The sequence below is a fragment of the Aulonocara sp. 'chitande type north' Nkhata Bay genome, linkage group LG15 (assembly GCF_057382095.1).
Source record: "Aulonocara sp. 'chitande type north' Nkhata Bay isolate Kocher_YH1m ecotype deep benthic linkage group LG15, A_spYH_male_GT1.1, whole genome shotgun sequence".
Classification (NCBI taxonomy): domain Eukaryota; kingdom Metazoa; phylum Chordata; class Actinopteri; order Cichliformes; family Cichlidae; genus Aulonocara; species Aulonocara sp. 'chitande type north' Nkhata Bay.
Window position 1 is genome coordinate 41,092,897 of NC_141358.1, and position 26,799 is coordinate 41,119,695.

The 26,799-nt window shown below is 39.8% G+C and overlaps 2 protein-coding genes across 7 annotated transcripts; one reads left to right on the forward strand and one right to left on the reverse strand.

Moving 5' to 3' along the window:
- Window positions 1–678: 678 nt before the first annotated feature.
- On the reverse strand, window positions 679–16,726 carry sgta (small glutamine rich tetratricopeptide repeat co-chaperone alpha). Of its 3 annotated transcripts, XM_086263476.1 has the most exons (13): window positions 14,593–14,727; window positions 8,549–8,666; window positions 8,209–8,395; window positions 7,949–8,052; window positions 7,445–7,535; window positions 5,637–5,736; window positions 5,180–5,284; window positions 3,875–4,010; window positions 3,730–3,792; window positions 2,612–2,649; window positions 2,369–2,533; window positions 2,158–2,281; window positions 679–1,190 (listed from the first exon to the last, which is right to left on the reverse strand). In XM_086263476.1, exons 4-12 carry the CDS (start codon window positions 7,985–7,987, stop codon window positions 2,170–2,172), a joined length of 849 nt encoding a protein of 282 aa, XP_086119602.1. In that variant the 5' UTR covers window positions 7,988–8,052; window positions 8,209–8,395; window positions 8,549–8,666; window positions 14,593–14,727; the 3' UTR covers window positions 679–1,190; window positions 2,158–2,169. The 3 variants fall into 3 exon arrangements, with proteins under 3 accessions (XP_086119602.1, XP_086119601.1, XP_086119600.1); XM_086263475.1 differs by lacking the exons at window positions 8,209–8,395; window positions 8,549–8,666 and adding an exon at window positions 16,688–16,726 and having other exon boundaries at window positions 14,593–14,776; XM_086263474.1 differs by lacking the exons at window positions 8,209–8,395; window positions 8,549–8,666 and adding an exon at window positions 16,608–16,720 and having other exon boundaries at window positions 14,593–14,776.
- Window positions 16,727–17,877: 1,151 nt separating this feature from the next.
- On the forward strand, window positions 17,878–26,308 carry reep6 (receptor accessory protein 6). 4 transcript variants are annotated; one of them, XR_015124982.1, is made up of 8 exons: window positions 17,878–18,089; window positions 21,403–21,496; window positions 22,054–22,192; window positions 22,407–22,575; window positions 22,664–22,806; window positions 23,280–23,360; window positions 24,427–24,449; window positions 24,898–26,308. XR_015124982.1 is itself a non-coding variant. In XM_086263481.1 (8 exons), the coding sequence occupies exons 1-6, from the start codon at window positions 17,957–17,959 to the stop codon at window positions 23,350–23,352; spliced, it is 693 nt and encodes a 230-aa protein (XP_086119607.1). In that variant the 5' UTR covers window positions 17,879–17,956; the 3' UTR covers window positions 23,353–23,360; window positions 24,427–24,449; window positions 24,898–26,308. The 4 variants fall into 4 exon arrangements, 3 of the variants coding, with proteins under 3 accessions (XP_086119607.1, XP_086119606.1, XP_086119608.1); XM_086263481.1 differs by having other exon boundaries at window positions 17,879–18,089; window positions 23,338–23,360; XM_086263480.1 differs by lacking the exon at window positions 23,280–23,360 and having other exon boundaries at window positions 17,879–18,089.
- Window positions 26,309–26,799: the final 491 nt, after the last annotated feature.

The window sequence follows — 26,799 nt, forward strand, 5'->3', positions numbered from 1 at the left end:
GACCAGGACAAAAACCACATTGTTCCCCCTGTATCCGAGGTTCGACTAGCGGACGAACTCTCCTTTCCAGCACCCTGGCATAGACTTTCCCAGGGAGGCTGAGGAGTGTGATCCCCCTGTAGTTGGAACACACCCTCCGGTCCCCTTTCTTAAAGATGGGGACCACCACCCCAGTCTGCCAGTCCACAGGTACTGCCCCTGATCTCCACGCAACATTGCAGAGGCGTGTCAACCAGGACAGCCCTACACCGTCCAGAGCCTTCAGGAACTCGGGGCGGACCTCATCAACACCAGGGGCTCTGCCACCAAGGAGTTGTTTAACTGCCTCAGTGACCTCGCCCCCGGAAATTGGCGGGTCATTCCCCTCATCCCCAGACTCTGCTTCCTCCTCGGAAGACGTGTCAGTGGGATTAAGGAGGTCCTCGAAGTATTCCTTCCACCGCCTGACAATTTTCTCAGTCGACGTCAGCAGCGCTCCGCCAGCACTATACACAGTGCAGGTAGAGCACCGCTTTCCCCTCCTGAGACGTCTGACGGTTTGCCAGAATCTCTTATTTTAAATTAAATTAAATCAACACTACAACTCGGAGCAGCTATAAGAAGAGACTTCACTGAAGAAGAGGAGCTGCATTAGTTTTGCTGGTTGTAAATAGATAACCACACTTTGGAGGAAATGAGTAAAATGTTGAGATGGTCTTTTTATTTAAACTGTGTTCAAACAGCCTCCCTGGTGCCTCCTCAGAGCTTCGTGTGACCGAGGAGTCATTAGTTCATTTACACTAAATTAACCCTGACACTCATCCTCACACACATACACACTCATACTCTGACACACCCATCAAAAACAACAAAAATGCATTTACAGGTACACTGTGTAGTTTCTAGAGGATAAGACTTTCCAGGTTTCTACAGTTGCTTAACATCTGGTGTCCAATATCCTATCAGAACTTCTCTGATTATTCTGCATTTGATCTAAAAACCACACAGTTGCAGGAAGTGGGTGGAGTTTTCGGTGACGTGCCTCCTGAAAGACAAGGGAGGACTCGCTTGCGCTCTCTCTCTCATGCAGGAATTAATCAGCGATGGAAAAACAGAACTTCTTTCGAGTCCTCCGAGTTATTATGATCCAGATCAGAAAGAAAAACAGGTCAGACAGTGCGTGCTCCTCCTCCTCCATAAACCCGTCCCACCTGAAATAAATAAGGAAACAAAAATATAAACCCTGCCAAAAGGAGAATCAATAAAGTCACAGCTCCACATTACAGCATGAAATTATGAACATCTTCATGTCTTGAAGAACACATTTTTTGTACTTGAGTGTAAAAGTCTTACACGATCAATATGGTCACGCTGTATTTTCAATTATTAGTTTTTCTGTATCTATGAGGACTCACCTAAACACAGGCTATCGGGGCAGAGATATATATTTTAACTGAATGTTTTTACAGCTGAAGGTGAAAAATATGTAGAATCCCTTTTATCTCATAGATCAGTGTGCTATAGTGCATATGACTTTTTAAATTCCAGCTTTCAGTGTCCTCCTCCTCCTCAGTATGTTTGCTGTTACAGGCAGATATTCAAAACTTCGCTCTGAGTTCGAGGTGAAGGCACTGCTAGATTTGCCTAAACATTGTGACCAACGCTGAGGCCTCACAGGAGGCCGTCAGCTCTCCAGCAAATTTGCTCTGTATTGTGATCAGTGATCACTGACATGATAAAAAACCATTTACAGGAAATAATGACAATGATTATGGTTCAGTTTCATGTGTACAGACACAAGCTAAGTTTAAGCTACTGCTCTAAGTTTGTGCTAAGAACAAACTTTAAGATTGTAAATATGCGCAGGAGTTCAGCGAATAGCAGTTATTACCAGGAACAATAGTGGATACATTAACATTACATTAAACTTTGATGTCTTTGTTGCTGTGGTTCCATTTTTATGATAGTTGCCAAAAACGCAAAGAAAGGAAAATAAATCTTACATCACACAGACTGTAATTAAATAACTTCACTGTCTGAGCTTTTCTATGTTGCATGAACTATGCAATCATGCATGACTGGTTGTGACACCATCCGGATGAAGCTCATCTCATACACTGTGGATGAAGAACAGCAGTAAGACCTGTGGTGTGTTAAACTGAATTAGTGTGTATTTACTCTATGCGAGGGTCACGGCTGCTCCTCATTCCCAGAGCTGGGTGTCTGATTGCGCATTTGACTCCTCAGCTGTTCGATGAGTTCAGGGTTCTGCTGCTGCATCTGCTGAGCGAATTGCTGCCCTCTGCAGAAGCAAACAGAAAGGCAAAATCACCTGTTATTCATTGACACCACCAGCTTTAAAATACAGTCCCTGTGCTCTGGTACGTACGCCTGGATCAGTCTTGATAAATCTCCAGGTGCTGCAGCACTAGGAGCTGCTGGTGCAGCACTAGGAGCTGCTGGTGCAGCCCCAGGAGGCGGGGCTGCACCTCCTCCCCCTCCAGCGCCCCCACCTCCCAGTCCACCATACGCTCCAGACATCATCCCGGACATCCTGGAAGATAGGACAGGAAGTTAACTCTGAAAAACCACAGAGGAAGAATGGATTTCAGATGAAGTGAGACAGACTTACAGCTGCTGAACCTGAGGGTTGTTCATCAGAGACGAGGCCTGCAAAGAGACAAGAGTAGGATGGAAAAATTTACCGAGTAGAAACAGAAACTGTAAATACCTAAATTAAAAATAATGAGCAATGCTGATAAATTCTCAGAGTTCTCACTGTCTATGTAAGCTGCAATTTAATCACTGTTCAAATGTGTCTGTGGTTTTTTCTGGTCATTTCTGAAATTCTACACTTCTTTAAAGGAGTGTCTTGTAATTAAGAGAAAATAAAAAACATTACTATACCAATGCTATGCGTGGCTGTTGAGTCAACAGAACTCATTATGTTGCTGTGTGCATGTATCTTTTAGAAATTAGTATCCAAGTGAGTTTTACCTACCAAAACTGACAAGACACACACCAGCATTATATGTGCTGTATGGACTAATAGGCATGTTACAGTTTCTGCATCTGAAAGGTCGTTAGGTTCTGACGAGGATGCAAATTTGGCCATCATACAGATTTGTGATTTACTATTGAAAATAACCAAATAGCAATAGCATGTGAATGCTATCAAAACCAGATTTTTTCTAGCATTTACAGGAGCAAGCAAGATAAGGTTAGCCACCTACACCGCACCAACATGTTTACTGTCAATTAGGAAAGTTAGCCGATAACGTATTTTGCCAAAATCAGGAGACCTCATTGACTCAAAGAACTATATTGCATGAAACGGGATTCGATTTTGTGTCAGCAGAAAGACAAACAAAGAGCTCAGGTTGGAGTTTGTGTGGCTTCCATGAACTGAGCTTGGCTTCACTGCCCAAAACTGGCTTTCTTTCTGCTAAAGTAAGCCACACTGATAATGTGGTACCCAATGCAGCATGTTGCTGGCTAACCTTCACTTGCTTGTTTATTATCAAAATAATTTCTGAAGTCACATGACTTTGTGCTTTTGTATATTAGAGGCAAACTCTTAGAATGTGGTCTCATCATTTGTACGATGGTTCGATGCAGCAGAAAAGGTGATTTAAAGGAAACCGAAACAAGAAAATTAGCTGTGAGCTCTGACGAGTGCAACTGGTTCTGATGGCTGCCAAAACTCCGTGACCGCTTAGAAATGTTACAGGCCAAACACTCAGATCTCACCATGTTCATGAAGCCGGGGTTACTCAGCAAACCAGCTAGATCGACTCCGCCCAGCCCTGCAGTCTGAGAGAACAGAGACAGGTTCACGTAAACACAGTGCTGTCGGGAAGTCGGAAATTTGATCCCTCATCCTGCCTCTTCTCACCGGACTGGACGTGTCCATCTTCTCCTCTGCGATCTTCAGATTGGTTTTGTAGGTGTCGTTATCTGGGTCGAGCTCCAAAGCCTTCTTATAGTAACTGACTGCTTCTGTGTGTTTGTTGAGGCTGGCCAGAGCCAAACTGAAACACAAGACGACAAGTCAGGGCCAGAGACAGCTGAAAACAGAACGCAAGGAGCTTCCAGCTTTTCATTCTTCATGCTCTAATGCTGCATGTTTGTCTACTTAAACAACTGCAAACTCCTGTATAACTGGTTAAAAATAAATAAATAAATAATGTAAAAACTTTGTGGAAATAACTTTGTGCTGGCTGACTTTGGTTTTACGGCTGCAGTCAGCACTGACCTTCATTTTCAGTAAATCTGCCACTTGTGTTTAATAACTGACAGTTTTCTTCCAAAGGCAGTGAAAACACTTCATAAATATCGTAAAACAAGATTTGTTTATTTGACCAGCTTCACAAAATCCAAAGATATTCAGCTTCAGCACAGAGCTTCATTTATGAAAACTGCAAACTTTACTTGTTCCTAAAATACTTTTACAAAGGCAGAGTATAAATACTCATCATCTTAAGAAGACACAATTTTTATATTTTATTTTACTATTCAACAGATAAATCCTGAGATCTGAAGGAGCCAAACACTGTGAAAGCTTTCTTTTCTGATGCTCCAAAGTCACTTATTAAGAAAATAAAAGTTATAGGAAAATTTTTAAGTTGGATCTCTTTGTGGAATCCATTTGTTCGAAGAACCTGGTTTCATTTACGTTCTTTTATCCCCAGTCTGTCTGATTTTAAAGGACATAGAGACAACAATCCTCTGATGAGCCTTTGTTGCTAATTCGTCTGTTAAAAATAAACGTGTATATGTAATGGAGAAAACTACAGCCGTGATGCAACAGTGTCCAGGGTGCAGATCAGAATCAGAAATAGTTTATTAATCCCGAAGGAAATTATAGGTTACAGCAGGCAGCAGGCTAATGGCACATGCGCACTTACAAAGGAACCCTCTGACCAAACTTTACACAAACATGTCAAAGAGTAGGCTGATAGGAAAAAAAAACACCAAGATTTGCTATTAGCTCGGGTCCACACCAGCAGGTGGCGCTGTGAGACGCATCCTTGGTGTAAAAGGAAAGCTCCTCTCTGCTGCCTAAGAATAAAGAAATGCCTTCCTGCAGTTTCCTCTCTGATAAACACAGGACATTTTTTCTACATGTGAGATGTTTTTGATGTCAATGTGAAATCGCTTCACGGCAACAATGAAAGACAAAGAGAAGATGCTGTCATACCCCATCCGCCCATAAGCTTTGCTATAGTTGGGGTCGATGCTGATGGCTCGTTCACAGTCCTGCACGGCTCCTGCGTAGTTCCCCAGCTTACTGTAAGCTGCAGCTCTGCACAAAAAACACACAAAAACTAACTGCTTCACGTGAACGTCAACAATCTGAACACAGCAAAACAACTGCAACAGAGAATTTGCATAAAACAAACATAAACAGCACAGAAAAAATCGTTTCTAACAATATTGTCATGTGACAAGATGTGAAGAATTTGTTTTCTTAAAGGACCAAACTTAAAGGTTTTATGTAACAAGGTATGTAAAAATATCTAAAGTGACAAAACAAGTGAAAACACATGAAAAGTGTTTGTTCTTTTGTTTCTGGTTCATCATCAAATACAATTTTACTGTTTTTAAAATAAAATGAACAACAAATATTTAGTGATGCTGAGGAAATGCTGACCGACCTGTTGCAGTAGTAGACAGCGTTCTGAGGGTTGATGGCGATTGCCTTCGAGTAAAACTCAACAGCAGCTGCAAAGTTGTCCACCTTCATCTGGTCGTTGCCTCCAGTCGAGAAAACAGAAAAGAACAAAAACACCTCACTCACCTGAGCACTGTGCAATAAACTTTATACAGCAACGTCACTCTAATGTCATCTCTCACTTGCTGTCCTTGCTATCATTAGCATTAATTATTATTACACAATATTTATTCCATTCATTTGGCATCACTGATTTTTCCTAGTATTTTGCTGTGTAGAGATACTAATGCTATAGTATCATGTGAAACATAGACTTTTATATTTACTTTTAAATGTTATCTTTAACTTTCTCTATTTCACTTTTTTTAAGCTATTTATTTGACTTTATTTATTTTTTACAGACACTTTTTATGATTTTTTTTTTTACCTTATTAAGTAAAGTTTTTGTCACATTACCCTTTATTTTACTGAGCTACTCTACTATAAGCTTAATTTTTTTATTTTAATTGCATTTATTGTTTTGGCTGCTGGAATCTCCCAACTTCATTTTAATCCTCTAAGTGATGACGTGATGAATCCTGCTTCCAGGTCCAAACTGCTCCGTGTTTATTAAGGCTGTTGTGTTTTTAACATGTTTTAATACTTTGTACCTTGTTCTAATCTCAACAAGCCCATAAAAACAGTCAGTGATCACTGTCGGCCTCTCTCGGTTTTAATCATCACTGTTCATTTTACAGCTCAGTGTTTAAACCCTTACGATGTAACTGCAGCCCAGCAGCAGTATATGAATGACTAACCTCGTATTGTGGATGGATTATCTCAGTTGTTCTCCTGCTGAAGTTTGGTCCGTTTACAGCATCCTGCCATGCGACTGCATTTGTCCCTAACTATCAGGAACCCTCAGGTTAACTTTTATCGAGTGGAAAAAAGTTAGCGTTCATCCTCCAGCTTCACTGTGTTTATGCTAACATAGCTGTGTTGCTAGTGATCACGTAGCACATCATTATATAGCAGCTAACCCAACTTAAGTAACCCTACAAACGTCACTGCTGTTTAGTTTTCTGTCTTCATTTATGTTGGAAGTGATAGCAGAGCTGTACGTTTGAATTTATTCATAAATCTCTCAGTCAGAACGTGCTATATCATGCTTAGGTGGAAGCTAGCGAGCTAACTTCCTGCTAACTTCTAACTCTGTTAAATGTAATAAATCCTGTTTTCATGGATGCCTGGATGTTAAACTTCATTGTTACACCTGGTAAAGCAGCAACGCTGATCATTTTATTAAAGATGAAAGAATTTAGACAGTTTTTAACTCTCAGTGATGCTGCAGTGTTCATTTGACTTTATAACCTGCAGCAGAGTTTGGGCCTGACACGGCTGATGTCTGACGTAAAGACCAGATAACAATAAATACATGTCCTCTTATTTCTATACTGAGGATAGATGATTAGACAGAAGTCAGCACTTTAGCTTTCATCATTAACCTGCCTTGAGGCCACTGTTGTTGCCTGCTTACATCAACAGTACTGCATTTGTGCTTGAGTAAATTATCACGTAACTTTACTTCTGACTGCTGTATTTCCAGTTAATGTATCTGCTCTGCCTCTGTGAGTCTCTGTTATAGAGTGTCAGGAAAACCAAGGGTTACTTCCTACAGCTTTCCAAAAACCTGATTCAAGGAGCTGCAGGTTCATTTGCATCATCTCTTCCTTGTACCAGCTTAACCCTACAAATGAACACAAAGACAAACTAGCTGCTCTAGATAACGTGTTCACACCAGCCTGGACTCACCGTCACTTTTGAGTCTTTCAGCCTCTGCTTTCTGTTCCTCTGTTGGGGAGTTTGGGGTGGAGTTGTTGTTGACCTGCGACTGAGCTGAATACTGTCAAACAAACAAACACTGGGTTAAATGAGACTTCCTGTAAAACAACTATTAAAAACAGACAGACGGACTCTTCAGGTGTGCAAGATCACAGAGAAACACTTAAAAAAAAATGCTCATGTAAAATTAACATCTGGTGCAACCTGCACTAAGGCCAGTGCTCCATTTAAACGTTTAAAGAATGGCATTTGGATCTTCACCAGTATGTAATAGCTTACTTTGCCTTTTGTAAGCCACAGCAAATAATACTGATATTTATTATGCATTTCGTTTCAGCTCTGGCTTTGGAAGAACAGTGAAATTAACTCAGACTTGCTGCAGGACATTGATGCAAAGGCCAAAATGTTCAGACTTGTCATCTCTGCAATACAAAACAAACCGTTTGGAAAGTTGCAAGGGTCTTCTGCGTTTACCTTTGCTGTAGCGGAGGTAAAGATCTCCGGTAACGTCATGGGGACCGCGAGACTCTGGTCATCGGTGGAAACCTCAAACGCCGTCTCCAAACACTGAACAGCAACTGAAAAACAATAAGATCATGTCAACAACAAGCTGGTTCTAAAAGATAAAATAAAAGAGCCACACAAAAGGAAGAACGATTCAATCTGTCGTGATCTTTCAACTACTCCAAGATGTGGAATCAGAAACATCCCTGTGTGTCCTGAGGTCTTCTCACCTGTTGGGGAGTTGGATCAGGTGTTGGGGGAGGATAACAAACAGTCTGGGAGCACGTATGGCCAGGTTTACTACTGCAAACTTGGTTCTGGTGTAAAAGTATTGTTGATATTTACTGCGAGAGCACAATGGGACAATGGGAATGGGAACTGAGGTTTGTTGTGACTGACCCTGTTGCACATCTATTTCTGGAAGTTCAGAGAGGAGAGTATTTAAGTCAAGCACACAAACTGATTTACTAAAAATTGCATGTCTTATTTTTTGCAATTGATAATGAACTGACTGACAGTGTTTAAAAAGAAAGCACAACTTTTGTAAATCACCTGTAAAAATAAACACACCTATGAGTGCTATTTGGAAATTGTGCTCACATGGCATCTTGCCCAATTTAGTACATCTGGCCCACAGTGAGGTATTCTCTTAGAGCATCTGGCAGAGCCTGAGGTCCTTTTCCATCCTCTGAGGGGAAACGTGGATTAACTGAGGTCACAGAGTTAGTTAAAAAACTATTTTGTGACTGGACTTTATGCAGATGTTGTTTGTCTTGAGCTCTTCGGGTGTTGTGAGGGTTTCCTGGTTGACACGTCGATAAAATGATCCAACTGTTTCAGAGGCACACTTGAGGACAGCGACTCTGGAATAGCCAGATATGGTGGTAAAACATTCCGTGGCATAAATGCCTTTCCCTCTCTGAAGCCTTTATTATACTTTGTGTCTAGAAGTCCACTATGGTTTGCTTAGGTCAGAGTGATATAAATTTTGTCAACAGATATTTGCAGCTGTCTTGTGTCCACAACAGAGCATCATAAGAGAATGTCTATGACAGAGTAACGGAGGAGCCATTAGGTGAACCTCAAATTCAGGAGAAACAATCAGGTTTTCATACTGATTGAGGCGTATTGGACCAACTCTTTATCCTCTCAAGGACACTTTGAAGTGATGGTTTACTCATCTAGACACCATTTGTTTTGTTTTTCTCGAGAAAGTATTCAACGGCATCCATGTAGTGTTACAGCACGTGTTACATGTGCTATGTAGAGCTGAGCAATATAAGATTTTTTCATATCACGATATGTTTTTTCATTTCAGGCGATAACGATATCTATCACGATATAAGCCAAATAACTATATTTGTAAGATTTAAATGTGCCGTTGCTCACAAGTAAAATGTGAAATAATCAGCAGCTTGTTTTTATTTAAATATTTATTTCCCATAATAAGTTCAACAGGGTAGATGTACTTAAGGAACATGAGACTTTTTCAGATAAATAAAGGCAAATATTGTAAACTACACTAAAGGCAGCCGCTAAAGCGTTTAAGTTTCAAAATAGAACAAACGAAACAGACTAAATTGTCAATTCCACTTAGAAACAAAATATTAATTCTACAAATAAATCTTAGTTTGTTTTACAGAAGAACAGACAAAACTGACTAACTTTTGTCAATATCAAATAAACTGAGAACTAAAAGGAAATTCTCAATCTCTCCTTGTTGTATAGCTGAGCTTTTCAAACAGTTTTAACAGTTACTTTAGTCTGACAAAAGCCGAATGACGAATTAGCGCTTCCAGTCAGAGACTGAGGCTACGTCCACACGTACACGGGTATTTTTGAAAACGGAGATTTTCCGTTTTCGTTTTAAAAAATAATCCCGTCCACACATAAAGGCAGAAATGAAGGAAAACGCTGCTATGAACATGCCAAAGCAGCAGGTGGCGCTAGATTCCTAACCGTGCAGAAATGTTGGCCAATCAGAAGTCTAGAAGCCTCGGTGGGAAAAAGTAAACAAAGCTGGGGCACAGAAGCAGAACCGAGTCGTATGTGTGGAGGGACAGTAACTGTGTGTATATGTAAGTTGTATATGTAAGTTGTCGTTGTATTTTTACTCAGTTGTATATAGTATTTGTATTTGTATTCTATTTTTATCTTATTGTATATTATTTTATTCTACTGTATATAGTATTTTATTTTATTCTATTCTGTACAGTTGTGTACTGTATTTATTCTTATTGTATTCTAATTTTTGCCTCATAACTTTTGCACTGTCCACTTCCTGCTGTGACAAAACAAATTTCCCACGTGTGGGACTAATAAAGGTTATCTTATCTTAAGCATTTAAACACTGCAGAGAGTAGAATTAACAGTATTGTAGAAATTCATTTCACCGAAACAATAACGTGGCGCACAGTGTGACGCATGCACCAGTTTATTGTATTTCCAGACTTGCTTTCGGCACATTTACAGTGCACGCTACTCTGTTTTTTGTCAGATTTGAAATAGCCGAAATACCTTCACCCTACGGAGCTTCTATGGCTCTTCCGTTCGACAATCTCTCCGGCGTTGGAACCATCATCTGTTTTCTCTTCGGTCACGCTCGGTTGATTTCTCTAGTCGGCACACTCATTTCCTCCATTATGCGCTGGCTGCTTCCCAAACAAATACACATGTGCGGCTTGGCACTTGTGCTGTACCTAACAAGTCACGCGACGTGACGCTGCGGCTGTGATTGGTTCGGCTCTGCGCTACTGAATTTGGATTGGCTGACCTTTTTTTTTTTTTTTTTTTAAAAAGAGGACAAGAGCGGCGAGGTCTATTGCGATAGTTTAATTTCTCTATCGAGTAAAAGTTATATCGCGATACATATCGTTATCGTTCTATCGCCCAGCTCTAGTGCTATGTGAGCTATTTGGTCTCTATCAGGCTACCAGGCACAAGTTTTGAATTAGTGATGGCAATGCAAACTGCCAACCTGCCCTATGTCACAGATTCTATTAATAATCTTTGTGGACAACACAGAGCAACAGCATTCAGCAGGTGAAGGGTGTCAGGTTCAGTGGTCTCTTTGCTCCTTGTTGATTTATTACAATTCAGTTTTATTTCTACAGCACACACAACAGATGTCTTAAGACACCGTATAGTGTGAAATAAAAACAGAACACAAAGAACAAAAAAATTAGAGAGTTTACAAAAGTTAGTGACATGCAATATAAGGACGCTGGGAGTGAAAAGAGGGGGGGAAGAGGATGATGAAGAAGCGCCAGTATCTAAAGGCTCTGGCTGCTATAGTAATGAATAGTTTTTAGGTCAAGATTTCTATTCAAAGACTGATCTAATGTGCACTCTTTGCTGGGCAGAAGTACAGAGACTTGTGTTAAAAAAGTGAAACAAAAGTGAAGTACTGATTAAATTTCACTCAAGTAAAAGTGAAAAAGTACAGGCTCTGAAATGTACTTCAGAGTAAACAGTAGCTCTTTTCTACTTGCTGTTTTTGCCCAAAGCTAAGTAAACCTGTGCTGATCCTTGTAATGACACAATAACAGTATAGTCAGGAGATAAAGTGAAATTTGGCAGATGGGTAAACCTGTAAGCCATCCTTTCTGTGACTTAATACTGATCATAAACAAAATAACTGTTGTGCACCAGCCCAACACAGTGCTTTACAGCACAGCAAGCTAACTTGTTTATCCTGCATTAAACGGCAGGATTTTATGCAACATGCATTCATAGACACGATGCATTCGTGCATCACGTGCATCAAGTGCTTTGAGGGTCTCGTAAAGCACTATATAAATGCAATGCATCATTATTATGTCTATTTTGCAGGAATGTTACACATAAGCTTCACATAAATATATAGTATTTGATTAAAAAATCAAGACATTACATGTACAGTGGGGCAAAAAAGTATTTAGTCAGCCACCGATTGTGCAAGTCCCCCCACCTAAAATGATGACAGAGGTCAGTAATTTGCACCAGAGGTACACTTCAACTGTGAGAGACAGAATGTGAAAAAAAAATCCATGAATCCACATGGTAGGATTTGTAAAGAATTTATTGGTAAATCAGGGTGGAAAATAAGTATTTGGTCAATAACAAAAATACAACTCAATACTTTGTAACATAACCTTTGTTGGCAATAACAGAGGTCAAACGTTTACTATAGGTCTTTACCAGGTTTGCACACACAGTAGCTGGTATTTTGGCCCATTCCTCCATGCAGATCTTCTCGAGAGCAGTGATGTTTTGGGGCTGTCGCCGAGCAACACGGACTTTCAACTCCCGCCACAGATTTTCTATGGGGTTGAGGTCTGGAGACTGGCTAGGCCACTCCAGGACTTTCAAATGCTTCTTACGGAGCCACTCCTTTGTTGCCCGGGCGGTGTGTTTTGGATCATTGTCATGTTGGAAGACCCAGCCTCGTTTCATCTTCAAAGTTCTCACTGATGGAAGGAGGTTTTGGCTCAAAATCTCACGATACATGGCCCCATTCATTCTGTCCTTAACACGGATCAGTCGTCCTGTCCCCTTGGCAGAAAAACAGCCCCATAGCATGATGTTTCCACCCCCATGCTTCACAGTAGGTATGGTGTTCTTGGGATGCAACTCAGTATTCTTCTTCCTCCAAACACGACGAGTTGAGTTTATACCAAAAAGTTCTACTTTGGTTTCATCTGACCACATGACATTCTCCCAATCCTCTGCTGTATCATTCATGTGCTCTCTGGCAAACTTCAGACGGGCCTGGACATGCACTGGCTTCAGCAGCGGAACACGTCTGGCACTGCGGGATTTGATTCCCTGCCGTTGTAGTGTGTTACTGATGGTGACCTTTGTTACTTTGGTCCCAGCTCTCTGCAGGTCATTCACCAGGTCCCCCCGTGTGGTTCTGGGATCTTTGCTCACCGTTCTCATGATCATTTTGACCCCACGGGATGAGATCTTGCGTGGAGCCCCAGATGGAGGGAGATTATCAGTGGTCTTGTATGTCTTCCATTTTCTGATGATTGCTCCCACAGTTGATTTTTTCACACCAAGCTGCTTGCCTATTGTAGATTCACTCTTCCCAGTCTGGTGCAGGTCTACAATACTTTTCCTGGTGTCCTTCGAAAGCTCTTTGGTCTTGGCCATGGCGGAGTTTGGAGTCTGACTGTTTGAGGCTGTGGACAGGTGTCTTTTATACAGATGATGAGTTCAAACAGGTGCCATTCATACAGGTAACGAGTGAGGGACAGAAAAGCTTCTTACAGAAGACGTTACAGGTCTGTGAGAGCCAGAGATTTTCCTTGTTTGAGGTGACCAAATACTTATTTTCCACCCTGATTTACGAATAAATTCTTTACAAATCCTACCATGTGAATTCATGGATTTTTTTTTCACATTCTGTCTCTCACAGTTGAAGTGTACCTCTGGTGCAAATTACTGACCTCTGTCATCATTTTAAGTGGGGGAACTTGCACAATCGGTGGCTGACTAAATACTTTTTTGCCCCACTGTAGCTTTTATATCCAGCTTGTCAATTAGTATCAGTTTGTCAGCGGGCAGTCCTTACCTTCAAAGATAACCCCTCTTCCTCCTCTACTGTCCTGTTTCTCCTACATCTTTCTCTATCTCTGACTCAAGTTATCTCTCATTCTTTTCTCTCCCTGAGAAATACAGCAGCTGGACCTTTAGCTAGCAAACACACTCCATGACAAACTGCACAAGAACAGTTTGTGTGTTTACTGATGATTGTTGAGCAATTACAGAAACGCTGCATTTGAAAATAGCTGCTACTTAACACGTTATTCCCTGTATGCTCGCTCCTCTTAGGGATATCTGCACCAAGAACACCACTGGATTGTTCGGCTCCACTTAGCTCTATAAACAAAGCCTCTTTCATTTCTTTGTACATGATACAACCTGGTGATGGATACACCAATAGGACTGTCTTTTATGTGCTACTGGTCCCAACTGGGCTACTTGGCTCAAATCCGTCTGATTTTTGAAGGCACAGACTAACGTCTTAAACCCAAAGTAACAAACCCATTTGGTAAATTTAAGCGGTAAAAAATATAAGATTATGTGTAAAAATGTAGACAGTCAAAGTAAAAAGTTGTCATAAAAAACAATACTCAAGTAAAGTACAGATACCTAAAAATGAGTTACTCTGCTTAATTTTGAAGTATTTGTACTTCTGTTTCCTCTGCTGCTCCTCCAACCCAGACTCAGACATATGAAGCCAGGCTATGTGTGCTGCTGTATATATGTTGTGGAAAGAAATATTGAAGTGAACTTTTTTTTAGTGCTGTAGCTGACTCAGTCAGAAGATCTGCTGGCATAACAGTCAGTGATGATTTTGACCAAGATCACAGTCAAATGGAGTCACAGGAAGTTTGAGCTTTTGTAATAAAAACAAATATAATAATAATAATAATAATAATAATAATTCCATTCATTATGATATCCCTGGTCCGTGGTTATAAGACACTACGACACACGGCAGCAAACCACACAAACTCTGAACATCATACTTATTCCCCATGAGAAAGTCTAAGTGTGCATTCTGAGTCAGGAGAGAAATGAACTGAGCAGCTTCATGTTCTTCTTCTTCATGTCTGAGGACTCACCTTCGAGACTCTCCTGAGCATCTGAAGACAGAGTCCCTGACTGGAGCTGGTCATGGAGGAACTGGATGATGGAGAAAGCGAGGCGTTTGTTGTCTGTCATGGCGGCAGAGGTGCTGCGTCTCTGTGCTCACTGAGGGAGAGACACCCTGCAACTAAAACCTTGTTTCCAATAAGAACCGGAACCCTGTAAATGTACATAATGCATGCAATGAAATCCAAATCATTTAAATACCGCTTAAGCATTATATGAAAATAGTGCAGTGCATTTGTTCATTAAAAAGAATATGTGCCAACTTTGAATTTGATGTGAGCAACATATTTCAGCAAAGTTTCAATATGTACTACATAACCTCTTCTTTTAACAACACTAAGAGGAGATCAGAGGGTAAGCACATAGCATATCAGTAATGTGTTCTGAGCCTAAAGCCAGAGTTTTCAAGCTTACGAGTGTGGCTAACTTTAGTTGACTATAGGAATTTATGTTAAACACCTTACACGGTACGGACCAAACCAGAAATGTTGCCGTGCCGGCGTATTTACACTATAAAAACCAGTCTGTTTTCAAAACTGTGCTGCCTGCAGGCCTAAGGGTCACAGGAAAAGGTTTCCAGCCTTTTGCCCTCATGACATTTCTGCTAGCTCTCTAACTCTTTCTATCTCACAAACTGCAGACCCCATCTTTAATTCTGAAATACTCAGCATCAGTAATGCCCTTTTTTACACCTCATTAGGTCAGTAATTAACCTCATTAGCTGTCAGATATTGCAGACGTGTTTGATTTTTTTAAAATCACATCACTCTCTATATGTAGACATGCAGCATGTATTTATATGCATGCATACATTTTGTTATATTTATTACTTTCTTTGGTATCAACCAGGATTGAGTACTAACTTTGATGTACTTTGATCACACCTGCTTATTTTGAATTTGATCTCTGCAGCATGAAGGAATGCCTTTATTGTCATTGCACAAACTTCTTTGTTTCAGCCTCTGCTATATTGCTGTTTTGAGGGGGGCGTAGAGTTTAGTTGTCTGGGTATTCTGCCAGATAATGCTATTAATGATACATTAACACCTTGTATCAACAGTGATTAATGCTCGTCAGGGACATGGAAGTACCTTCTTTCCACCACACCATATGTTTAGCCACCCCCTTTGGTATTAGCATGGAGAATGTTCTAGCAACTCCAGCACTGTGTGAGCAGAGCTAACGTTAAACACCTCTGAACATAAAACCATTACACAAACAGAACAGCTGATGCGGGCTGATAAAGGAGATCTGTCTGTCCTGTTTTAAACTGCTCAAATCAGTGAAGTTTATGAGGAGTCACCGCAGACACAGTGACTCAAGATCTCTGGCTAATTTCTAGCTTGGCGTGCTAACATACCAGTTAGGACAACTACAAATCAGCACACATCTACGGTTTATTTGGCTCTTGAGGGTATACGTTACGTTTTAAAATGGGTTTCCTGGAACTGCTATGACAAAGCTCGCAGTCTAACGCTATTACTATAATCGGTACTGAATTAGGTGGTTATGCTGTATTGGTGAAACCCTGAAAACTTAAGACTACAACTGACTCGTCGGACACGAATTTATCTCCTTTGAAGTTAACAAGCAGCTGGTTTATCTTCAGACTGAGCATGACTCGAAATGGAAAGAATGTGTCAACAAAAAGACGAAGCTGATGCTAAAATGCTTGTATTTAGTCAACCCGTGTTACTTTCTGTATGCAACACAGGCCGGATTTGACAGATGATTTCGAGAGTTAAAGATATGTCTTTAAGTTTTCCTCTATTACACCTGAGGGTCGCTCTAGATTCTAGAAGAAAGACCACGATGTACTGCAAGAGATTTGAAAGGAGCGTGACGTGTTCGTCAAACCATAGCGGCACGATGCTAACGGGTGGCTAGCTGATCATTTTCCTTTGAGTACATAGGCGCTGCTTTATAAATAAACCTTCCACGCTGCCAAAGCGAGGCTGACAATACAGCTAAGCGTTTCTCCTACCTGTCGTCTCCGAGTTTCAGATGCGAATCAGTCCTAAAAAAGAGAATTTACGTTGCTTAGCTTCTTTGAGGAACACTCACTCAGTTCGTTCATAAGCTTGTCGCAGAATGATGTCATCATGCGAGGATGCAGTTGAGGGGTCGTAATATTTTTAGCGACCTTACTCACTGCCACTGCATTATTATTATTTTTTTAATTAATTATTTATATTAAATTGAACAAGTCTGGCAGAACACACAACTGTGAAATAATAGAAAAAAAATAATAAAAAAAAAAACAATACACTGAGGGTTTTAACACAAAACACAACTTGTATGTACTCTTTGTCCTGGGCCATTCTGAAGGAAGCTTAAATTTCCGTCGTTCTTACGCATCTTTACGGACACTAAAATTTGTACCTGACAGGGGCGCCTCCAGAATTCTTTCATAGGGGTGGCCATATGGGGACCACTAAAAATATCAGGGTGGCACGCAAAAAATAGAATTTCTCCTTTTATTATGCTGTTATCAAATATAGGTCACTTGACAGAAAAAAAAAATCCCCCCAAAAGAGAGAAAGTAAAGAATTTTATCCAGTAGACTCGCTCATTTTTCAGGAAGTGATGCCTCCAACTGGTGAGGCATCCTTTTTCTTTGTTTCATTCTTCTTTATTATTATTATTGATATAAAGCTGGCCATTTTCACATGACAGTCACTTTCAAACTTTTTTAGAACTGCATTTTTTTTTAAAGGAATAGAAATGGAGGTGCTCCAAATATGCAAGAACAAAATGTCCCTCAAAGTGAGAAGAGTCAATTTTAAATCAGGTAAGTATTTCATTTGTTTTTATTTTTGATATATGGAAAACTGACATGCATAAAGGAATAATGCCACATTTTTACCAGGAAAGGTTAGTTAGTTTTCTTGAAAAACATCAGGTAAGAGTATTAAATTCCCTTCAAACCTTTGTCATGGATCATATATACAGAAACCCATGTTTATTATTATGTTATCATGTTTATTATGCTTTTACACTTAAATAGTTGTTATGTGTGCTTTGGGCTTTATTCTTTTTACAATAGACTTTTGTCACTCCTCTCTGAAGTATTTTGAATTGTTCTAAACTGCACTAAAGTGTTGTGTAGCTGTGTAAAGCCTAGCTGATAATCCTGTATATAGCTTCTTCACTTTTTACTCTGTCTTTAATAAATGAAAAATATTTATAAAAAGAACTTCTCAACACCTCCTTGCGTGCTCCTCCTCCTCATTATAGCAGATTGTGGTTGTCAGAGGATTAAACTTGGCCCCGGACTCACCGCAGGCTGTTGTCCTCCGACTTCTCTGCTGTCTGAGGACCAGATTGAGGACAATGGGCCTGCTGAATATTATCAGCTCTATCAAAGACCGAGCTGAAAAGTTTCTAAATGAGAAAAATGTGGTGACGGATATTCTGGGGAAAATGGAGGAGAAAACTGGGATCAAGAAGAAGGTCATTGCTCTTGGTACGTGTGATTTAATCTTCTAGAATTATTTTTTCCCAACTTGCTGCTTTGTGTAGTAGCACATGGCTGATTCTGGATCATTCTGCTCTCGTTCTAGATGTAGTTGGTTTGTATAAAGCTTGTTGCAGGCCAGTGGAAACCTGAAGAGGATTCAGTTAATCCTCCTGTGATCAGCTACCGTCCACAACAGGAAGCTGGGAATGTTCAGGAGGTTTTCTGCTTCGTTTATTCTGCAGTTAATCCTCTGCACTGATAAATATTTTGTCATACTGAACTCAGATAAACTGGCTCTGCGGCCCTCGGGGTTTTAGCATCGTTAAGCTCCTGGTTTTGTGGCAGTGCCTGCTTCATTGTGTCCAGTTCCTTGATAGGACATGTATCACCCTGAGCTGAAAGTCTTCTGTTTAGTACTTTCTCTGACTAAGCAGTGATGGGCAGAAGTCTCCTTATCTTCTTATGTTTTAGTTCCTGGATCAACTATGTTAGCAGCTTTAAAGGACTGGTTTTACCCCAGTTTGATGCTGGTCCTACGCAGAGCTTACGTGTAACTTTTTGCCTGCTGCACAGAAGACCAGTCATAAAATATCTGTGTAGGCTTCATACCAGGAGTCCTTCACTCTGAATGGGTAAATATCTACAAACACTAATGTGGTTCAGTGAAACCTGCGGGAGTCTCAAAGCTTTCTGCAGCTGTAACCTTGAATAACTCTCTCTCTTGGGGAAGACAAGATAACTCTTTATTGTTATTGCACAGTCATAAGTGGCTCAATAGTACAATGAAATTGGAAAAACTGAAACTGGGACTAGTATCTTGTGTGGAACTAAAGCTGTATTTTAACACCTTTAATTAAATTCTCTGTCACAGTTTGGTTTAGACAAAAAACCCCAAACAAATTCTGATAGGACACCAGATGTTTGAGGTACCACGATAACTGGCTAATGATCAAAGCCAGTCATTGTTTACAATGATACATTATTTCATAAGCATAAAGGGCACTTTAAACAATGACAGGTGATATAAGAGAATTATAACTGCTTAGAAACAATCAAAAGAATAATCGTACCCACACTGGCAGCTCATCCAGTTTCACACGTTTGCAGCAACAAATGGAGAATCTTTTAAAAGAAACTTTGTTACAGCAAAATACACAAGACTTCACTTGTGACGTCAGATTTTATAGATTTTAAAATGTTTTCACAAATTTAGCAAAACAAAGCTAAACAACAAAAACAACAACAACAAAAAACTCCAAAAAACCCCCCAAATAATCCCCCAAAAACAAATCCTAACCTTCTCCCCATCGACAGATTTTTGGTAATCTTTTGGGTATCAAGAGGGTAACAGAAGCTGAGGTTGTTAACAGGATTCTTTCTTTTGACTTTATTATACATCTTTACTGTCAGTTGTTTCCTAGACCATGTGGTCCCTAACATGGTCACAACATGTTAGCCATTTAGATGGAGGCCTGTTAATTATTTTTAGTCCTGTGTGGACATCACAAACTAATACAGATCCAAATATCCTTCTTGATCCTGGGACCCAATTCCTTTGGTGGAAGGTTGAAACTTCCGGCCTTGGAAGAGTTACACAGACTCTCAGACTGTTCTTCATATTTAATTATTTTGGGATTTATTGTCTTGTTGGGTTTCTGGTTTCAGGAATTTTAATTAGTTTGCACCATGTTACTTCATCTTCATTTCTAAAGGGCAAATCATCCAAATTAGCAAACTAAAAATGGGGTGACTGGAGCTCAGGTGGTAGAGCAGGTCACCTACTAACTGGAAGGTGTTTCAATCCCAGTCTGCTCCAGTCTGCATGCCAAATATCCTTGGGCAAGATATTAACCCCGTGTTGCTCTCCGATGCATGGATGGGAGTATGAATGTGTGTGAATGTTAGACAGTAAGCGCTTAGAAACAGCTACGAACAAAGTGCTTGTGTGAATGTATAAGTTGTGTAAAGCACTCTGAGTGCTCAAACAGAGTAGAAAAGTGCTATATAAGAACCAGTCCATTCACCATAAAAATGGCTTTTCCCTCTCAAACCGCTGCTGATTGATATATTTCCATCCAGCTTTGACAAAGAAAACCTCTGTGGCTTCAGGAGTTCATTGTTTGGCTCGAAATAAAAAACGTTTCTGCCATAAAATCTTAAAGGCAAAACCTCAGTGTGTCCATACTTGATTTGTCTACGGTCAGTTCAGTAAAGGTTATTCAAACATCACAGCAGTGTGTTCAGTGTTAACAGAAAATGGGAAGAGAACAACCACGTTGCTCTACTTCTGCCTTTCCTGCTGAATTTCTAAAGCTGTTGCACATTATATTGTTTTATAAATATGTCGACATTTTTACAAGAAAGTTTTGTTGTTTTCTAAAAATAGATACAGATCAAACAGCGTATTTTGTTGGTAGTGTTAAAAGGGCTCTCAGGTCCGTGTGAACACAGTGATCCAGTGAGCAGGGAACAGCAGTGTATTGAGAGCACGTTGATGCTGGTGCAGTGGATTTGTAGCACATTAAGCAGGACATGATGTCAGCGTGGTGCCTGGTGCTCGCTGTCTCCCGCTCTGAGCCTTGACGTTAAAGCTGATTATCCACAGAGACAGGCAGCAGAGCAGCGCCGCCTCCATGTGTGAACAGCAACATAAGCTGATCAGAGGTAGGACACTTTTTTACAGTACTTCCTGTCTGTCTGGCTGTCAGCCAATCAGTGAAATTTTGCTTGTTGTTCAGATTTGTTTTGATATTTGGCTGAATCGCCCACACTGTTGGCCTGTGAGCTCTGCACTCTGTGCAGAGAATATACCTTGTTATTCCTGTCTTACATGGATAACGAAACAGGTTTTACTTCCTGTTCATGATGGACATCACCTTTCTTCATTGTAAGTTATGGAAGGCTATGAAATATATGGAAATGTACATTTAGGTGGAACCACAGATCGCAATGCTGCCTCTTAGCAAGAAGAAGTCCTGAGTTTGAATCCAGTCTGGTGCCTTTCTGTGGGGAGCATGTTTCACCTGTGTTTACACGAGTTCTCTCTGGACACTCCAGCTTCCTCTCATAGTCCAAACACATGTTCATTGGATATGAAATCAAATTATGTAATGCTATGGCCCTGTTCTTTTGCCCACGTCTACATTGCTGGTCAGTAAGAAGTCTTTTGCAGGAAACACTTTCTTCTGCATGATTTTGGTTCCAAATTGGTCGAGTCTGTGCTAAACTGGCTGTTTTTTGCAATGCAGTCTAATGAAATAGACTATATTAATAAATAGCAGCAGTACATAGAAAACAAAACATCTGTGTCTTCATCCAGGTGCCGTCTCGCTGACCGGACTCTACCTGGTGTACGGATATGGTGCCTCCCTCCTCTGCAACCTGATTGGTTTTGTTTATCCAGCTTATTATTCGTAAGTTTTTATTTTTAATTTTTTCTTTTTTCTTTTCCTCGTTGTGGTAGGAAGTCATTGTCATACTCAGTGGATCCATGTGGCAGTCTCAGTATAACAACTGTGCCTACAATACACTGAGTTTTCTTGGTATTATTATCTTTTTGTGACATTTTTGGCATACAGCGATCTTTTCCACAGTATATATTTAATGATATTTGGACATTTTATGCATTTATATAAAGACATTTTACTACATTTGGAGACATTTCAAAAAATAATTTTATTAGAAATGTTCAGACATTAATGTCATTAAGCTTAAGGATGTTGTCTGGTGTGTATTCTGGTTTTGCCCTTGAAGAAGCACAACTGATAAAGATGACTTTGTCTGGATAATTTTGACATCATTGAAATTGTGACTGATTTCACTGTTAAAGTTTATGATATTTATATCTGTAATACGGTTCAGTGACTAAAGCAAATAGTCGTGTTACTGGTGCAGAGGCACAGAAGTCTTTATCATATTTGAAGGATCAACATGTTTCTCAGCTCTTTTACAATACTCCAACTTTGTGCAGAGTCAAAGCCATCGAAAGCCCGTGCAAAGAAGATGACACAAAATGGTTGACCTACTGGGTGGTGTACGGTGTCTTCAGTCTGGGCGAGTTCTTCTCTGATATTTTCCTCTACTGGTTCCCATTTTACTACGCTTTTAAGGTGAGATGACATGTAGCAAGCAATGATACATGCTAGACCCCTTTTTGGAGCATACCCTAAAGAACAAAATGCTTCTTTTAGGATGAAATATAGAAACAATATTGCATTTATATCCACTACTACCTTTTTTGAAGGGCTATGACCGTCATACTAGAATTGAGATCAGGTAAAAGGTTTCAGTGACTCCAGTAATCTCCTTCTTATGTGGTTCCAGTGTCTCTTCTTACTATGGTGCATGGCACCAATGTCCTGGAATGGCTCACAGATTATCTACAACAAAGTGGTTCGGCCTGTCTTCCTTCGCCATGAGGCCACAGTGGACAACATGGTCAGCGACCTCGGTGGGAAGGCCATGAGTGCTGCCGAGAACCTCACCAGAGAAGGTAAAACTGGCCCAGGACCACCGCTAGGGCCTTTTACAGAAGATTTAAATATGTACGTACTTCCTCTCTCGCTCTTCTCCCTCCTTAGTCCTGACCACTCTGGTGAAGAATAAAGCCATGATCATACCATCGCCACCTGTTGCTCAGTCTGAAGCTAAAAGTTTACCAAGTACATCAGGAGAAACATCCACAGCTAAAGTTGGTCCATCAGAGATGAACGAAGAAAGAAGAGTATGTAAAATACACGTTTTCACCCTTTACTCAGTCCGTTCACTTTGAATTATATCAGTGAAAGCAGCTCAGGAAACTTGCAGTCTGCTGGTTTATGTCCTCTCTATAAGCTGCTGAGTGATGTGTTCTCACTCAGAAAGCCTTGTAGCATCTCTCTTTACTGTCAGTAACCCAGCTGGGAAAACTGATCAGCAGTCCCTTCAATATAGAATCCCACTAACACTGTTTATGTAGCGGATCAGTACTTGGAGTTCAAGAATTGTTTAGATCAAGTGGCTCTGATGAAAGCTGATTTGTTTCTATAAAAGTTGTCCACATAACTTACAGAAATCCACGGTTATTAATGACACCTGTGGCTGTTAAGTGGACTCCAGTTATGATTTTGTTGCTTGTGTTTGGCTAAAGTGGACTCACAGTTGATGCTGGAACAGACCTGTCCTTCATTTACATCAAGTGTTTATGTGTTCATATAGGAGATGAGGAATAAACTCTGACCTGTTGCTAATACAGCTATCTTGTTACCTGTTCCAGCCTTTCCTGGGTTAACCAGTTTGGTAAGTCAGCTGGTTAAGTGTTAAAAAAGTAGCACAGTGTTGTACAGACAGTGAATGTGGTGTGAAGCATGTAGACCAGCAGTGCTTTTAATGGTCTGAAGCTAAAACAGACAGGATACTTTATCCTAGGTGTGAAGACCTGAACTGACCTTCTAATATTCCCTCCTCAACTTTACCTGCAGCTCTTAGTGGTCCAGAAGAAACAGAAGCACTAGAAAATGATCTGCTTAGTAGTTTTCAACATTGGGTCAGAGTAAAGATCAGGACCAGAGGGTGAACTAAAGGCCCAGTATGAGATAAATATGTTTAGAAAATCTAAATTATTATTATTATTATTATTATTATTTTATCTGAAAGTGAGTAAGTCCAGAATTACAGTCTTGCTGCAGCTCTCCTTCCACACTACCTACACCAAAGCAGAACATGTGGGTTGGATGTGTATCAACATACCATGGTGGCAGAAACTTTACGCACACTCATCATTGGCATCGTCTGCATGAATCTCGTGGTATTTTGGGCTTTTCAAGATTTCTTTGAATTGTTCCTCTTCCCACGGTGGAATAACTGTACACCTTGCATGTTTAAAAAAAACAACAAGAACTGGATGCACTTTGAACTGATTTTGGATTTTCTCTAGTCCACACAGTCACATACCCCCACTAATGTTTGGTTAAATGTCCATTATCTAGTTGCACCTGGACCAGACACTTCTGGTATCCATCAGCAAGCTTTGAGCAGATATTTAACCACTCTTCTTGGCAGAATTGTTAGAGTTTATTTGTGTTTCAGTTGTGTTCATGTTTGTATTCTTCTGACCATCTGTGGATTAGTGAAAAACATTAAAATGTCCCAAACCAAGTACCCATGACATTCATGCCCATGATGAGTGTGCGTAAACTTCTGACCACAACTGTACATTCAGAGATTAATTTAAGTATTCAAATTAATCCATGAGGTTGTTTTAGGAACCCCCCCCCCCGCCCCCAAATAATTCACTTTTCACTTCCCATTTTAATGTTTTTTGTTTCTAACCTTTGGTTGTGTCTGTTATATGTCTGCTCATCAGGATGAACTCAGTGTAGACTGATGGTAAGTTACTCACAATAACAAATCAAAGTAATACAGAGGTGATAAATAACTTTCTTTCTAAAATATTTTCTGAAAGTCAAACTTCACATCCAGATATTTGTGTTCTGTTCAAACAGTTTCTACAACTGAGCTGGAGAGTAAAAAGTTAGCTTGAGGGGAGGTGGGGGATTAAATACGTCCTGTAATTGAATTCAATCAGTTTTTTTTAACTATTAAAGGAGATGAACATGAAAAGGAAGCAAACAAACACTCAGTTACTTTAAATAACCAAGTAACAGGATTTAGTTTGTGTGTTGAAAACACGCCATAATAAATACATTCTATGTCTATGCTTCTTATTAACGTAATAATTATGGTAGGATTTTACTTTACAAATTAAAAAAAGAAGCAGGAAATCACAATCCGGTAAAATAATAAATGAGACTGTGTTTCTTTGCTGTTTATTCAGTTCTTTAGATAGCAGCAGAGGAAGAGGAGGAGCCTTGGTGAGGAAGAAAAGGAGGGAAAGAGGGTTTTTCCTCATCATCCTGACAGATTTCAACAGGATTGTTACCTCTGTCAAAGAGACTGATTTCCTTTTTTTAAAAATCATGTTGTAGTTGTGCAGCAGGACATTGTGAAAAGATCTTTTTACTTCTTTGTTTCAAGATTTCTGGGAACAATTCTTTTCTTCTTCTTTTTTTTAAGTTATTAAATCTTTTCTATGCAAACCTCCTGAATCTGGATTATAAATAACTCACAGAAGCTGTATTGTTGCCCTGGATTTTACTTGTTTCTACTGTCCTGATTCAGATAGAAGACCCAGAATCTAAATGTCTGCTAAAGTAAATCAAGCTCACATCCACACTTCATAAGAATAAGTCAAAAGTTCATCTTACATTTAAAGATTCTTTATGAAATAAAATTAAGTGTTGGTTTTGTTATAGGCTGGTCTGACCTAAGTTTGTGGGGATTCTACTTTTGCAGCATAACTATGGGACTGCTAGCTGGCTGGACTGTTTAGCTGAGTCTGTCAAAGTCTTTGCAGATGTGATCATTTATTTTCAGACCCGGGCAGCTAAAGACTTTTTCCATCATCTGCACTTAAATTTTTCCAAATACTTGAATGAACTGGCTTCAGCAGAAATGATTTCTGTTTTGTCTTATTTGCAGGATCTACTGTTTAGCACAACGCTTGCCGCACTGCTTTTTTTGGTGCCCAAGGATTCCAATTATTTCTCTTCGTGACTCGCTCTGCCCTCTGACTAGTTTGACTTTATTTTTTTTTTTTTTTTTTTTACTAGTTTGACTTTAGATGAGTAGCTTCTTTATTCTTCTCATAGAATAAATGACAATTTTTTTGTGTTGCCAGGGAGATCTGTTATTTAGGTGTATCATGAGCATAACAAGGCAAAAATGGACAGTACTCTAGTAATCAGAAGGTCATAGTCACATTCTTTGGGTGCAAAGAAATACGTCATGTGTTCCTGGATAATACTGTATAATCACAGTAAACAGGTGTACTAGAGTAGTAGACCTGTTCCTATTTGAGATGAATGAGATAAATGAATGCTTTTGTGCTATTGTGAGCTAAGCAGAGTCATGGAGCTGGAAATGAGATCCACTTTACATGAGAACTGTGCAGAATAATTCAATTTTCACTCTTCAGCTAAACGGCTTCTTTAATGTGTTCACATGTTTGCACATTGTTGTGATAGACTGTGACATGCTTACCTGATGGAGTTTGCACTTGACCTTTTTTTTTATCATTTGTTATGTAAGTAGTTGCACACTTGACTTTGTAACAGCAGCAGTTGGCTCTGTACTTGGCTTTGCATGTTTCTCCTGTTCGTACAGTAAAATCTAACCTCACTGTGTCACACATGCTTTAGTTTATTGCACCTTCTGTTTTTATTTTTGAAATATTTCCCACATATTGTTTCTATGTGCATTACTGCCACCTTCTGGTACATTACATCCTGGAAACAAAGACAAATTACATACAGTACTTTAAGATAAAAAACAAACATTCAGGGTTTCCTATGAAAGTCTTTACAAATATCTGAAAATCTTGCCCATCCCTGCTAATGATGACAGTAAGATCATCGTTTTCTTAACACAACTCTCCTCACCAGCTCCTACCAAGCATGCAGGAAAAACTATAAAAACTCTTTGCAAACTAGCAGATTTACTGATTCGTCTTCTATCAAAAGAAAATGAATGTGCAACAGTTTAAGTTTCTGACATTTTTCAGCAAATGTACTGAACAACTGCTGGTTTGGTTAATATTCATATATAATTATTGCACATGTATGAAGGTGAACAACATGAGAACTCCTTCCCAGTGAAGCTAAAATATGTCCATCCCGTC

What these genes read in the sequence shown, in the direction of transcription:
- reep6 (XM_086263480.1), top strand. Translation starts at nt 17,957, where the DNA reads ATGGGCCTGCTGAATATTATCAGCTCTATCAAAGACCGAGCTGAAAAG. An exon ending in GAAGAAGGTCATTGCTCTTG is followed by an intron (nt 18,090 to 21,402) that starts GTACGTGTGATT and finishes GTCTTCATCCAG; the next exon opens with GTGCCGTCTCGCTGACCGGA. An exon ending in AGATGAACGAAGAAAGAAGA is followed by an intron (nt 22,807 to 24,426) that starts GTATGTAAAATA and finishes TCTGCTCATCAG; the next exon opens with GATGAACTCAGTGTAGACTG.
- sgta (XM_086263475.1), bottom strand. Translation starts at nt 14,692, where the DNA reads ATGACAGACAACAAACGCCTCGCTTTCTCCATCATCCAGTTCCTCCAT. An exon ending in AGATGGACACGTCCAGTCCG is followed by an intron (nt 3,793 to 3,874) that starts GTGAGAAGAGGC and finishes CTGTTCTCTCAG; the next exon opens with ACTGCAGGGCTGGGCGGAGT. An exon ending in TTATCAAGACTGATCCAGGC is followed by an intron (nt 2,282 to 2,368) that starts GTACGTACCAGA and finishes TTGCTTCTGCAG; the next exon opens with AGGGCAGCAATTCGCTCAGC.